The sequence below is a fragment of the Grampus griseus genome (assembly GCF_964374135.1).
Source record: "Grampus griseus genome assembly, chromosome: 14".
In the NCBI taxonomy this organism is placed as follows: Eukaryota; Metazoa; Chordata; class Mammalia; order Artiodactyla; family Delphinidae; genus Grampus; species Grampus griseus.
Genome location: NC_139008.1, coordinates 52,559,302 through 52,575,336, shown reverse-complemented (window position 1 = coordinate 52,575,336; position 16,035 = coordinate 52,559,302). Strand labels below are relative to the sequence as shown.

Sequence of the window (16,035 nt, the reverse complement as noted above, 5' to 3'; positions counted from 1 at the left end):
GCGTCTCCCTCCCCCCCACCCCCCCATCCCACCCCTCTAGGTGGTCACAAAGCATCGAGCTGATCTCCCTGTGCTATGCAGCTGCTTCCCACTAGCTATCCATTCCATGCTTGGTAGTGTATATATGTCCATGCCACCCTCCTGCCCTGTCACAGCTTACCCCTCCTCCTCCTCATATCCCCAAGTCCATTCCCCAGCAGGTCCACATCTCCATTCCCGTCCTACCCCCAGGTTCTTCACGACATTTTTTTCTTTTTTTTTCTTAAATTCCATATATATGTGTTAGCATACGGTATTTGTCTTTCTCTTTCTGACTTACTTCACTCTGTATGACAGACTCTAGGTCCATCCACCTCATTACAAACAGCTCAATTTCGTTTCTTTTTATGGCTGAGTAATATTGCATTGTATATATGTGCCACATCTTCTTTATCCATTCATCCGATGATGGACACTTAGGTTGTTTCCATCTCCAGGCTATTGTAAATAGAGCTGCAATGAGCATTTCGGTACATGACTCTTTTTGAATTATGGTTTTCTCAGGGTATATGCCCAGTAGAGGGATTGCTGGGTTCTTGCAACAGGCTTGTGGAATGAGGCTTATCACTCGTACTTTACAGGCCAGCAAGCCAAGTGCACATAGGCATTAAGTTATTTTTCTCAAGGTCACACAGCTTGTAAGGATAAGAAGAAGGATTCAAACATAAGCCTGTTGGACTCCAAAGCCTGTACTCAAAAAAATCAAATAAAGAGTTTAAAATCTGGGCATTGCTTACTATTTATAGTGTACTTATTTTTGATGGTATCAACTATCATAATGTATGAAAGGCAATCTGTGGATTCACTTTTAAGAAACAGTGAGTGATTCTTTTGCTCCATGCAGGCAAATCCTTCTTAGAGGATATATGCAAATGTAGTACAGAATTAGAAAGCCTTATTTATACTCTGGGGCTGGAGAAATAACTTTCTGGCATGGATAGAAAGCAAACTATGAATTGTTTAAGGAAGGTAGAGAAGATAATGGAAAAGCCTCAGGCATAAGGGATCAGAGTGAAAGTTCCTACTTGAGAGGAGAAGATGTAAAGAATAAACGTAACTAAAAAAAAAAAAAAAAATGGATATGAAGCCACAGGAGTATTGGCATTGATATAATTAAAAATAAATGAGATCATCCTTTAATACCAGTTCAATAAGGAAAACAAATGCCCAAAGCTGGTGAATATTCATTGAAATCTGGTCCTTCATATACTACTCTAGGCAATCTAAGATGAAAAGTAATTTGGAGAAACACAGGAGACTGTAAAAATATTTTTATTCTTTAATTTAATAATTCCCCTTCTAAGAATTCATTCCCTGAAAATAATTCAAAATATCAGGGAAAAAAATAAAGAGGTTCTTTGGAGAATTATTTGAATGATAGCTCTTAAAATATGTCTGTCCAACAATTGGGTAATGGTTAAATCAGTTATGATACTGCCACTCCCTAGAATTTTATACAGATACTAAAACTATGACCTATACATTTTTTCTAAATACAGATTGAGGAATGAAGTACTGACACATGTTACAGCATGGATGAACCCTGAAAGCAGGCTCAATGAAAGATGCCAGACATAAAAGGCCACATATTGTATGATTCCATTTATTTGAAATGTTAGGAGTAAGCAAATCTATGGAGACACAAAGTAGATTAATGGTTGCCTAGGTCTGAGTCTGTGGGGTGGGGTTGGTGAAATGGGGAGTGACTGTTAATGGGGACATGGCTTTTGGGGGGGTGATAAAAATGTCCTAACTTAGACTGGGATGATGGTTGCACAACCCTGTGAATATTAAAAACCATTTAGCTGTACACTTTAAATGGGTGAATTATATCTCTTAACGATGTTTAAAAATACAAATAGAGTATTTACTGTAATTAAAACTAAGTTATACAGATATACGAAAAACAAACTAGAAATAAATATAACCAAATGTCAGCAGTGGTTTGATTCAAAGGGTGAATTTATGGGTGAAAAATGTTGCCTTCTCTTGTCCAAAATTTTTATAATGTGATCTGATATTTTTATTATTAAAAAAAAAAGTAGATATAATTACCAAAGAGGAGAACCATTCACCCTCACAGTTGACTCCCGCTCCACCCAAATCCAGTTTTCTTTCTTTTATCTTCCTAAATCAAGAGTAAGAAAATTTATAATCCAGCAGCCTGCAAACTGCTTCTAGCCATTTTAGCCATTTGATAAAATTCTATGAATGAAAAAGACAGTGATATTAAAGGGTGGAACCCAAAAGAAAAAACTATACACATTAAAATTCTGGCTTATTGAATATAGGTATTCTCATTTTTAGGAAGTGATAGAAGCCATTGCTGAGTGTGCATTTAAGACTTCACCTTTTCCAATTCTGCTTTCATTTGAGAACCACGTGGATTCGTAAGTATTCAGCACATTCAATAGGGAGTATTTTCCCCAAATAGGGCATGTTTAGTCATTGTTCATCAGATATAAGATTATTTGATGTTACTAATGGTGTTCCTCAATTATGCTATATATTAAGTGGCATGTGTTCATCTGTATATAATGGAATTCATTCATTTAAATCTCGTTAACATTAAAAAGATCCCTTGGACTTGTGGAATCTATTTTCATGCCATGGTAGGATTTAAATTAAGGACTCCTCTTTTTACAATGCAGTGAAACCCATTTCCTTGTATAACAGGTGTGTCTATTTCAGGGGACCACTTCTATAATCCTCCTTCGTTTGCTTCTTCTATTGTGTGCAGATTTATAGTCAGTTTTACCACCCTAAGATAGCCAGTTCTGTACACGCTGGAGCTGGTGTAGAGAAAGCTAAATAAATTAAATAAATTCTATTCTGCCACTTTGAACTTACACAGAACTGAGACCACCAAATTCTCCCTCCTTCCTGCTTTCGTTGGTTTCCCCTGTTTGTTAGTATTTGTAAATATTTTCCTATTTCAAAATAGCTGCACTTTTTGCTGAGCTGTACAAAGAATAGGTAATTTTGACTTAACTCTTATACTCATTTTATGACAGAGGATCAGAGTAAGACACATCTACATCAGACACGAGGATGTTAGTTTATCATATAGTTATTCAATCTAAAGAGCCTCAACGTGAAAGATTCTCATCTATTACTGAATCAAAATTCAAGAAACTAAAATTCTGGTCCCTGGAATTAATGTCTGAAGACTATGTAGTAGTGACCATCACTGCTCAAAAGAGCATTTGGGAAGCCCTTTGTTTCATTCAACCACCTAAGCCAGTTTTCTCAACTAAAAGCCTACAACACCTATCCTAATTTGGCTCACAAGTTCCTTAGATCCTTTTTTATCCTCCTTCCTATCAAAAATCTTTCCCAGGTCACTGATTCCCTTTGTCCAACTAATTTGCAACACATGCTTCAATTCACTGATTCTTAAAGGATTTACTAAACCTTAAAGAACCAGTTAGGTAGTGACCAAATTTTAGCTTGAGGAATTTCAAAGTAATTCAATGTGATCATTTGTTAATGTATATGTGGAGCAAGACCTTATTTTGAAGTCACCAAATTATAGCTATCTGTATTTCTAGTTTGCCCTCAGGAAATCCATACTACATTTACCAGCTCATGACTCTGTTTCATTAGGAAACGATCATCCAGTGAACAATGTAGTCATTTGGCGTATAGTTTTTCTACCACTTCTGAGGGCCAACTGAAGAGACAAGAATTTATTCTGTTTCACTATTTCTTTTCTAACTAAAGGGGGAACCTCTTTAGGTACTGTATTTACTATTTCGTTTGCTGTGACAGCTCTGATTTGCATGTGACTTTCCTCATCTCAGCCTGTCCATTTGTAATTGGGCTCTACAACGCCTTAGCACCTTTTTTTCAGGCACTCTAGTTCCTAGACAATCAGTCATTTCCTTTTTGGAGGAATATCTCCAAATCTAGCACATTTATTTTCTTCAAGAAACGTTTCTATATAAATTAGACAAAATGAAAAACTCTACTTCCGTTCTTGATAGTCATACCCGCTACACTGGACTCTGCCATGCAGCCAGAGAGGTATCAAGAGCCACCACTACCACAAACATAATGACAGCTAATATTTATTGAATGTATATTACGTGCTGAGCAACGTTCCAAGCATAAGCTCATGTAACCCTCATCACAAAGCCAGGTGCTCCTAAGAGTAAATATTATTACTATTATCCCTATTTTACAAATGATGAAACTGAATCCCAAAGGGGGTAAGTTACTTCCCCAAGGTCATGCAGCTAAAATGTGGCAGGGGTTCAAAGCTGGCTAGTACGGCTTCAAAACTCATCTGTTTAACCAACTCCATCCCCCACACCTAAACAAAAGCATCACAACCTTCCAAGCATCGAATTAAGACAACCAGAGCATCCCACAAGGCAACTGCCTGTGAATGGTCACATTTTTGTGGCTCGTGACCCTTAACCACAGCTTGTTTTTTTCAGTCTTCAGCCTCAATTCTACAGAGAGCCAAACTGAGCATGAAAACGAAATCCACATTGAACACATAATCAAAAAAGATTGTACCATAATACAGCCCTTTCTGGTTTAAAAGTGAGAAATTTAGCTGTTAAAAGTTCATTAATAATGCATGAATACAAAAGAAAACAGGATAACAACCTTCCCTGGATGCCATGATATTGATCCCAAACCACTGAGATAACTGAATGGCAGTGAAATACTGAGAGACTGAATTCTATTGTGGAAGGAAGTTTTTGCTTCCTATTTCCATTGTCCTTGAGCCTCACACACATATCAACATCATTCAGCTACAATTCTTTCCTGGCTGGACTATCACACACCCAAAGAAAACCTGCAAGCTTTTCCTTTGCTGGTAAAACCCTGTGCTTGACCTGCAGGCCATCCCACCTCATTGATGAAAGAACCAGTGACAGACACCATTCATCGGTAACAGCAGTCTTCCCCACGAAACTAGATACACCCTCAGAATCCTACCCAACACAGTGACACAGGGACACAGCCCCCAAAATATCTGAAACCTATATGTTACCTCTAGCAGCAGTTCTTTTTTTCTCCTTTGTGCTGTGTATACAAAATACCAGATTCAGAACCCTGGCCCCAGCCCACTTGAGCCGTACTCCAAAACAATCCCACACTGGAAGAAAGGAAGAAAACCTCTTAATTTTCTGGTTCTCTCTCCAAATATTTGAAATCACCTATCCATGGACAGCAAAGAGAAAGCTGCCCTGAGCCACTGGTGACTTATCCTTCTCCACCTGCTACATCAGAATCCCATAAAATGCAGATTCCTGAGCTTCACCCCCATACCTTATTTGAATTTCTGCAAATAAAATTTTTTTAAAGTCCTAATTAACTGATGGGCCACCTAGTTTGTGAACTAGCATTTTCACTAAAGGAGTTCTCCACTGAATTCAAGTGCAGAAACCACTAGCTCTGGTTCAGCCCCAGAGAATGTGAGATTTTGGACAAGTTCCTTAATAGCCGTGAGTTGTAGATCCCTCATCTATAGGGAAGGAGGTTGGTTTAGTTCAGCTTGGAAGATGTCGGCCTGTTCCTTGGTCAGAAAACTGACCACTTTGCCAGGTGTTTAAATGTGACCGGATGGGTCTGCTGTGGCCTGAAGCTCAAAATGTATTTGTGAATATTTTCCTCTCGCTTCATCTCCATGGTAGCTGATGTTGATGTTCCAAATGCTTCAGGATTTTTTTTTGCTCTCTCGTGGCCAATGCAATGTCTTGTTTCTGCAGTTCTGGCCCCACAATTAAAGTTGTTTTGTTTTCCTCTGACTTTTTCTATTCAGTTTTCTCTCTGCTCTGATTCAGTTCCCTGTCAGGTGTGCATGTGTGTTTGTGGAGAACACGAAGAGCCTGATTATCAAATAGCACATTTTCCTTTCTCCTTGGACACCTGCCTCTTGTTCTTTCCAACTCGGTTGATGCTTAAGCAGGTTTTTAGAAGTCTAGGTCAGACACAGATGCTTGCTCTTCAAAGTGACATTGATCCATCGACTAGCAGCATCTGCGTGTCGGGAAGCTTGTTAGAAATGCAGTCTCGAGCTCCATCTCAAACTTTGCCTTGGAATCTTCATTTTCTTAAGACCCCAGGTGGTTTGGTGAAGTGTCAGAGCACAGTTGTAAACACCGTAGTCCATTAACCACCTGCCTCAGAATTAGTTGCAGACTTGTTACAAGTGCAGGTTCCAGGGCTCTGCTCCCAGCTCAGTGTTATCAGGGGATTGGGCACAGGGCCCTGCCACCTGCAGCATTAACAGCCCAGGTGATTCTTTAGTGGAATCGAGTGAGATTTTGCTCCAGCAAAATCCTTCAGGGCCTGATTTGGGGACAGCTTGACAGAGGACAGAGGACTCTGCCTTTCACCTGCTTAGGGACACCTGGAACACCACCCCGAAATCCCTCTACTGATGAGCCTATGGCTCCACTAGAAGTCCTGAAAGCAGGGAGTTGGGGTACAGTCCTTCCTTTTCCCTCCAGGCCTCTGTTCAAAGGAAGTTGGGGCTCTCAAGTTCCAGCCCTCAAGAAAAGTGTCATTTACTTAAGCACCTGGTGACTTGGTTCGTCCATCACAGTGGTTCTCGAACTTGAGCGTGCATGAGAATCCCCCAGAGGGCCTCTTAGGACCCCTGAGCCCTGCTTCCCCAGAGATTTCTACTCAATTTGCCTGCCTTCCTAGGAGGCCTTGAATCTGCATTTCTAACCAGCTCCAGGCCCTGTGGATGCTGCTGGTCTATGGACCACACTTGGAGTAGCAAAGCTCTATTTAATAGCATCATTCCATGAAACTGAAATGGGAGGGTTGGACAATTTCTTTTGTGCAACCTGGAAAGTGTAGGTCCAGCACAAATGGATTTGTCTCAGCTACAGACACAGAGCTCGCTGGCTTGGTGGAGCCCCACGGCCAGCTGTCTTTTGAGCAAGGGTGTCTGAATTGTGGATGCCCAAGGCTGCTCTGCTAAATCAGTCACTTTTCTGCTTGTTCCCTAACTATAACACGTCATCCCTAAACAACCAGCCCCAGTGCTTTCCAGGATCAGTTCTCCAATTGGTAGGTTTTCCTCCCTCGGTGATACTGCTGGAGAAAGCTGCAGGATATTCTGAGAGCTACATGAGCTGCCCAGCAAAATCTCTTACGGGTCAAAAAAGGCATGATGAGAATTTGGGAGTTTGTCATGTAGGTCTTCTCTGAATCTTTCCTTTGCCTCCCCTTGCAGTTCCAAGAAAGCAGTGACCTTGGGCTCATATTTGAAGCCCAGAGAATTCATCTGATCCCCCAAATATATGTTTTTTTAAAAGGGTGATATAGAGTGCTTTTCCCTGTGGACCATCGCAGTATGATTTGAACCCCCAAAACACCCCCCTTCCCGTGAAAAAACAGTTCACGATCCAGGTTTAACAGTCATGGTAGAAGGAATGAAAATAAGAATCACATTTTATAATTGATTTGAATTGTAGTTAAGAAGGATTTTTATCACTTACCTATTCTTACTACAGCCCCAGTTCTGCTAAAACGTATTAACATTGCAGCACATAGAGACAACTATTGGAAATCAAGTCCGACAGCCTATAGGTCAAAATCACAGTCCATAAAACCCGATGTAATTGGATACCTTTATAATGATATTTAACATCCTACAGAATGAGAATTGCTTTTTTAAAAGGTCGAGGGAAGCAGGAGTTTTGAAAGACTAAGGATGTTCCCTCACATCAACTGTGTTTACATGTGAACGGACCCTCGTTTGTCTGGTCTAGCTGGCGGAGGCTGCCTTGCATCTCTAGGATCAATTATCTTACATTTCAAAGTGTTTTCATCTATTATTTCACTTCATCTTCTCAGCATCCTCTGCCCCTTTCCAAGAACAATTACTTTCCTCTGCGTTTTATAGATCCCGAGTGGTTGATAGCCTAGAGCTCAGCTCAGTGAACCCAGCAGCTCCAACCTTTTCCAATCAAACCAGGTTCCTACTGGCACCTCATCAGGCTAACGCCACCTTTGCTTCCCTCTAGTGCACAAAAGGGCTGCAGACACCCTTCTCCAAGGTGCCTGCTTCTCTTGTCTTTCCTCCAGGGCCCCCTCCCAAGTGGACATACTTCCGCCTGTCAGCCTTTTCTCTTCTGCATTTTGAGATTCTCTCTTCCTCTCTCTGTCCAGATCCCTCTCCTCTCTTCCCTCACCTCCTTGTAAACATTTCTTTGCAGTGCAGCTCTGTCCATTAGACAAATTTCACCCAAGAATTCACGTAGAGTTGAATGAGTTCCACCCGCCAAGTATCTGGCATTTGACTTAGAATCAGGAACTTAAGCAAAAGGGACTGAGTCTGTAACTCTGCGACATTCAAACATCCAGTGACAGGCAGGTGACCTTCTGTCCTCTCCATCTATGTCCATGCCGCTCAGCTTTGCGAAGAGCCTCCCCTGCCCACCTGTGTGTGGCATTCAAATCCACACAAGTCAGAATTGTAAACAGGGATTTAGAATAATAAAAACAATCCTGACAGGTAGGAGGAGGAAATGACCTCTCTCTGTAATTGATAACACAAAGTCATCCTGTCCGGCCTCTTTGAATAACCTTCTTGCTTGCTTGCTTTCCTTCTCTCTCCCCTCAGCCCAAAGCAGCAGGCCAAGATGGCAGAGTATTGCCGACTGATCTTCGGGGACGCCCTTCTCATGGAGCCCCTGGAAAAGTACCCAGTAAGCAGTTTTGATGCTCATCCCGAAGGAACGCACACCTTCTTTATGATTGGATTAGGGAGAGACTTCCTTACATCCTTTCCATGTTTATGTTTCTTGGTATGAGTTGACAATGAGCTCTCTGACCAGTGGAGGCTGTCAGGGACCTCCTGAGGGGGACAGACCTGCATCTGTCCTCTTCCTCTGCCCACAGCTTTCTCCCTCCCTCACTCCCCGATGTGAGCCAGTCAGGACTGCAGAATTCCCACAACCACAATCAGCCCACAGAGGGAGTCCCAAGGGACAGGCTCTGGCCACCTCCCAGGGAACCTCATCACACCCCTTTGAAAGAAATGGGTCAGCAAAATGGGACATTGAAGGTGGCACAATGACATTCCAGCCTATCCCTGCTGGCCACCCCTCACTTCCTTGCACTCTCCCAGCAGAATCCGGACCCCCTATTGCCGTGGTAACAATCCTTGCTTTGGGAAGGAAAGCAGCAGAAAGATCATCAAGTAGCCTCTTCTGTCTTCAACCCTTTCCCCAGTCTCCACACATCCTTGCATGATTTCATACCAGTCCCCGGACTGGGTTGCAAGTGAAGAATAGAGGACCTGCTTACAGGAGTTCATAGATTTCTAAAAATAACCTGTTTTGGGACTTGCGTACATTCTGTCTGTTACAATATATAATAACCTTCTCAAGGGAAATTGATTTTCCCATAGATGTACAAGCTGGACACACCAGAAAGAAGGCTTGCAAATAGCTTGAATCTCAGGGCAGCCAGGAAATCTAAAGCCACCTGGTCCACTTCTGCTGATGCCAAGAAGATGTGCCACTTAACTACCTCGTGCCAGGATGAGGATTTTGCTGTTTGCAAACTGCATCTGAAAAGTTGATTCTAAGGGCTTGCCTGGAAACGCCTGCCCATCTTTACCATCCTCCTGGCAGATGCCACACTCTAACTGGCTTCCATCCTTTGAAAATCCAAGATAAGGCCGTCCTATCTGTCCTAAATCATGATGGTTGGATTCAGAGGGTCCATCAGAAAACTTATGAAACTTTGGGTTAACATGCCAAATCACCCAGTACATTTCTGTGGTGTTATTCATGTAGATTTCTCATGGAAAAATAATTACAGTACAGTAATTAAAATATACCTTTCATGTGAAAAAAGCAAGAGCTATGAACTAGCCCCTACATAAGACACCCTTAGAGCAGTTTAATGAGCTGTGTTGAGGTAGTAAAGAATAATCTAGAAGCCCTTGGTATCTAATGCAGTCCTGGGAGTTTGTTTTGGGGAAGGAACTTGAAAGGAAGGGACAATGTTTTTAAAGAATGTGTCTTTTCTTTCCATTAGCTGGAATCTGGAGTTCCTCTTCCAAGCCCTCTGGACTTAATGTACAAAATTTTGGTGAAAAATAAGAAGAAATCCCACAAATCGTCAGAAGGAAGTGGCAAAAAGAAGCTCTCAGAACAGACCTCCAACACGTACAGCGACTCCTCCAGTGTGTTTGAGCCCTCGTCCCCAGGAGCTGGTGAGGGACTGGCGGGCTCTCATTCCCCTATTATGTATGGATTTAAGAACTGCTGCCCTGGAATTAACTTAGAAGGACTTTTAACATTTCTACCTGGCACAGTTTTAGAGCGTGTTGTTGTTTTGACTTCTGTTATAAACCTGGAGGCTTAAAACTACACAAACATATGAACACCCAGTTCTGCAGGACAGAAGGCCCACATGGCCTCACTGGGCTAAACTCCAGGTGCCAGCAGGGCTGCTTTCCTTTCTGGAGGCTCTAGGCAATATTATTCCCTGCATTTCCAGCTCCTAGAGGCCACCCACGTTCATTGGCTTGTGGACCCCTTCCTCCAGCTTCAAAGCCAGGAATGTCCCATCTCACTTCTTCTGTCATCACATTTCCCTTGGACCACAGCTGGAAAAGGTCCTCTGCTTTTCTGAACTCATGGCTTTCCATTGGACCCATCCAGATAATCTAGAGTAATCTCTTGCATTTCAAGGTCCTTAACTTAATCTCATCTGCAAATTCCCTCTTGCAATGTATTCACAGGACACAGGAGATATTCATAGGACATGGGCATTTGGGGGGAGGCCATAATTTCTGGCTACCACATAAGCCAAATAATCTTTGGAGTGACCATGTTATTTTAAGCCTCTCAAGGGCAGGGATCCCTTGACACTAACTACAGGTCTGGACACAAGATGTTCATCAAATGGATTCTCATTGATGATGTGCTGAAGAGTTCTGGGCCATTCAACTTATCCATATTCTACAGAGCTCTTTAAAAATGTGAAATGGTAAAATTACTTGAATTATCTATCAAAGCTACTAGGTGATATTTACTGTCACTAATTTTTGGTTTAGATTTAAGTTGAAATAGATTTTTGTGATTAATGAGAAAAGAATTCAGAGTGGTCACCCATTTCCTTTGAATTATTTGTCATTTAGTCTAAGTTCTTTTCCAACTCTAGTCAGAGTCTTGGCAATCTTAAAAGTGCATTGCAGATATGTTCACCCTGATTGGAGGGTGAACAAGTAAAGGAAACTTTAAGCTTAAATCTAGAAACTTCTTCAATAAAAAGTTTAGCTAACGTTGGAATAATCATTTTGGAAAACTGTTTGGCAGCATCTACAGAAGCTAAGCTGAACATATGCATATGAACCCCCTCTGCCCCAGAGAATTCTATTCCTAGGTATATACCCAACAGAAATGCACGTAGATGTTCACCAAGAGACGTTGGTGAAGAATTGCTTAAAGCAGCACTATTCAGAATAGCCCATCAACAGATAAATACATGTGCTATGTTCACCCCATGGAATAATATGTAGCAATAATGATCTACAGTGCATACAACAATATGGATGAATCTCATTTTAGAAACATAATGTTGAGTAAAGAAGTCAAATGCAAAAGATAAGTATCCACTATCTGATTCCATCTATATAAAGTACCAAAACAGCAGAACTAACCTGCACTATTAGAGGTCAGGAGATGGTTACCCCTGGTGAAAAAGTGACTAAAAGGGACCCAAGGAGGCTTCTGGACACAGTTACATTTTGTTTCTTGATCTGGGTACTGTTTCCTAAGGTCTGTTTGGTATGTTAAGGCACTGTACACGTATGGTATGTGTACTTTTCTGTATACTTATCACATGTCAATTAAAAGGTTTAAAAATAATTTTTAAAAATTAAAATATAAACTCTACGGCAATCAGAAAAAAAAAGGTTGGCCAAGACTCTGATTTATCTTTTCCTGTATTTTTCCATTACAGTTACCAATTACTTTTTTCTCCCCGCCCCCTGCCCCCCCAGCTGCGTTGGGTCTTCTTTGCCGCACATGGGCTTTCTCTAGTTGTGGCGAGCGGGGGCTACTGTTAGTTGCGGTGCGCGAGCTTCTCATTGCGGTGGCTTCTCTTGTTGCGGAGCATGGACTCTAGGCTCCTGGGCTTCAGTAGTTGTGGCTCATGGGCTCAGTAGTTGTGGCTTGTGGACTCTAGAGCACAGGCTCAGTAGTTGCGGCGCACGGGCTTAGTTGCTCTGCGGCATGTGGGATTTTCCGGGACCAGGGCTCGAACCCATGTCCCCTGCATTGGCAGACGGATTCTTAACCACTGCATCACCAGGGAATTACTTTTATTGTTTAGATTAACATCCTTGTCCACAGACGTTATGTGATTCCTTGAAAGATTTTTTTTTTTGGTAGTTTTTAAATGTGTGTTTCAAACGTTATTACACAATTCTGATTCTTTTTTCAAAAATAACTTTTGTTCTCGGTGAGAATGTTCTTTTTGAAGTTTTGGAACAAAAAGTCACTAACAGGCCACCTATTTCTCAGCACGATTCTATCTCTTGAGTGTTAGCGAGTAAATTGTATCTTCCTTTGCATGTGGGAGCTTGTCGTTTTACCATCTGCCTTCCCCAGTTCTCTTCCCTCTTATTAACCGGATGCATAACACAAATAACAATTTTTAACAGGCAGTGAATATTATTGCTTAGTTCAGAGAAAGAGCAGCAATCTGTTACTAATTTGGTAGATTTCCTAAGCCAGCCCCATACTCTGTTGTGCAATTTTCATTTATTTCGATGGAAATTTTTGGACATTTAAATATGTAGGTAGGGCCCTGAATAAACAGCACTGCTAATTTACCGTTTGGTTTGTAGATGTTTTCAGTATTGGGAACTCAAATAACTTGAAAAACATGTTTCTTATATCAAAGCTAATCTACTTATCATGGCGCCTGTTGGCCAGATCTTCCCCCAAGAGATCCAGTCGTTTGCCTGTACACTTGTCTTAAAGAACTAGGAGATATATATATATATATATATATATATATATATATATATATATATATATATATATATATATATATATATATATATATTATTTTCTTTTTTTCAACAAGATTCCTCCAGACACTTATAAGGGAGAAATCAGGTCCCTGCTCATAGAGCAAAGAATGACAAATTCTTTCCTTCCCACATAAACTAGAGAATGGCCTGATTACTTGAAATTCTGGTGTGTTGTTAATGTAACATGAAGCACTGTCCTGCCAAACTTCTTAAATTACTCAATAAAAAGAACCCCTTCTCTAATTAAAAAAAAACGATAAATAGTTACAAAAACTTGAGGCAACAAATTTGACTCTAAAAAGTTTTGTGTCAACCTCCTAAAAGAATGTCTCTAATAGGATAGGCTATGTTTTCTTTTCAAAGTGGAATTGATTCCCCTTATTAACTAACACAATATTAACATCATAAAGCAGTTGTATGTGGCTTTCTTTAATAAACAAGCTGAAAATAATAAGCCATGTTGGTCCCAGACATCTTTTCCCTCTAAAGGTTACTTCCCTAATGCTAACTGCTATCATTAGTAATCGATTGAACTTTGTCAGCCAAATGAAAACATTTATAAGCTTCTTGGAGGCAGTGCTGTGGGCAGTGTCATTGATAGAGATTGCGCAGGGCAGCTAATTTATAGAAGGCAGGGAGGGGAGGTACTGGCCCGTGTTAGTTGCCTCATTGTTGAACCAATATTGCCATCTTCTGGGCTTATTATCCTATTGCATTGTATGGACCCTGACAGAAGTCAAATCAAACAATTTAAAAGTATGCTTTCTTTACTTTATACTTGAAAATCTTTTTACATAAGTGATATTACTAGGTCTGACTGAATCCCAGAGCTGGGAAGAATGTAATGCCTCATACCAGTGTGACTATTTAAGCTGGTGGAATCATCCACCTAAACTTTGGAGAGAAAAACAATCTATTGAAATGACTGTATATTGACTACATGTGAAGCTGCATTACATCTGACCAAGGTAGATTTACATGCATAATTATGTTAAGAGTTCACCCATTTTATCCTGCCGTCTTAAACAGAATATCTCCATTTTTAAAGATATGTGCATTGTTTAGACAACAATGCCTCCATCAAATAAGCCTGCAGGCAAATCACAGGATACAGGTGGTACCTTACAGTTTTGTAGAATCCGGTGTGCTACTATAGCCTCCATTCCTGTCCCAGCTCTTGTCCTCTACCTCGACTTCTGTGATGTCCTCTCTGGCCTTGGAAAAATAGCTACAAGGTCACTGAGCTCTGACCAAGCATCGCACAGAAGAGTCAGGACCAGGAAGAAGAGGGAAAGGTGGTAAAGTGATAGTTTATCTATTTTCGGGTCATGGAGACACTAAAATAGAATGTATACATCAAAATAGGATATGTGCACCAGAGAGAGCTAACTGTATAAGATGCCATATGTTTTGTAAAACATATAGATAAAAATGTAAAGACAAGCATCTTTTATGGAGCTTGGAAATTTCAAATGGTATTCACAAATCAAATTTAGAAAACTAAATCCATATTCAAAATGTCAGTATAATTCTGTATAATTAATAAAATTTTAAAAACCAAAAGAATAACTTCAGAACGGTGAAAGGCCAACTTCCAAGGAAATTTTGGGTAATGCACATGTCACATGTGCTTCGAACCTGTAAATGCTTATTTACTTCATGATCTGTTATTAAAATTTGACAGGAGAAGCTGATACGGAGAGTGACGATGATGACGATGAGGATGACTGTAAAAAGTCCTCGATGGATGAGGTAGGTTTCTAGGGCTTGACTTCTGGTCACAGAAGCTTTCAGCTAACTTGCGCATCCAGACTGCGCCCTCTGGATTGTAGTTCCTGGTCGCCTTCTGCCATCTAGTGGTGAAAAGAGTTTGAAAACTGAAGATGCAAACTGGTCGCTAGAGGAACAAGCATTGCATTAAGCAAAGTTCTCTATAAGGAACAGTGTTGCTGAGGCTGCCTTCCATCAGATGTGGTATGTTGAGAATGAATTCAAAATTTGTGGCCTCGGGCTTCCCTGGTGGCGCAGTGGTTGAGAGTCCGCCTGCCAATGCAGGGGATAGGGGTTCATGCCCTGGTCCGGGAAGATCCCAAATGCCACGGAGCGGCTAGGCCCGTGAGCCATGGCCGCTGAGCCTGTGCGTCTGGAGCCCGTGCTCCGCAACAGGGGAGGCCACAACAGTAAGAGGCCCGCGTACCAAAAAAAAAAAAATTTGTGACCTCCAACTGCCCGCTTCAATTTTTGAGGCAATTAAATGGATTGTCAATGGTCCAGAATCCAGAGAAGACATGAGGTTTGGAGAAATGTTTATAAACATGACATTAATTTCGTTGTTATAATTTTGACCCTTTTTTGGCTTATGGGGGTCTTAGTTCCCCCACCAGGGATTGAACCCAGGTCCCCGTCAGTGGAAGTGCAGAGTCCTAACCACTGGACCGCCAGGGAATTTCCCATTGTAATTTTAACACCACTAGCGGTTATCTACTGACAGAAGCTCAAGCTTCCCAAATAACTTCATCAGCTCAGAAATATTCATTGCACAGAATCCAGAAACAAATCAAGGATAGGTCAATTGGAATTTTAAAACTTTGTTTTAGTCTTGTTCAACAAGTTTAAACTGAATCTGCTTTCAAATATATTGGAAAGTATGTGTCTCAGTATTTGTATCTTTACATTTTAGTTAATACAGATAAATAACAAATAATAAGCTGTTCTCACATAATGTTCTTCCTCTTATAATTATTTCCTTTAATAGAGTCTAAATTTTTGATTAATTATGTTTCCCCACTAAATTTCAACTCAATATCCAGAAGGAAAACTGTTACAGAGTAGTTTTTCCAGAATTATTTCAATTGTGTAAACTTTTTGTCAGTGATTTTTGATCATTTTAAAACTGTCTTACTAGCTGGATGGCCGTTTGCAAATGAATATTTCCCAATTCACATTTAACCTTAATATTGCTA

The 16,035-nt window shown here is 40.8% G+C and overlaps 1 protein-coding gene across 2 annotated transcripts in view; it reads left to right on the top strand.

Annotated features, from left to right (window-relative positions):
* The window catches only part of PLCB1 (phospholipase C beta 1), a 682,255-nt gene that overhangs the window by 534,140 nt on the left and 132,080 nt on the right, over positions 1-16,035 (top strand). For both annotated transcript variants that reach the window (XM_082670207.1, XM_082670208.1), the window contains exons 12-15: positions 2,347-2,429; positions 8,639-8,723; positions 10,063-10,240; positions 14,757-14,824. In XM_082670207.1, the coding sequence (XP_082526333.1) occupies positions 2,347-2,429; positions 8,639-8,723; positions 10,063-10,240; positions 14,757-14,824 (414 nt within the window). The remainder of the gene's footprint in view (positions 1-2,346; positions 2,430-8,638; positions 8,724-10,062; positions 10,241-14,756; positions 14,825-16,035) is intronic.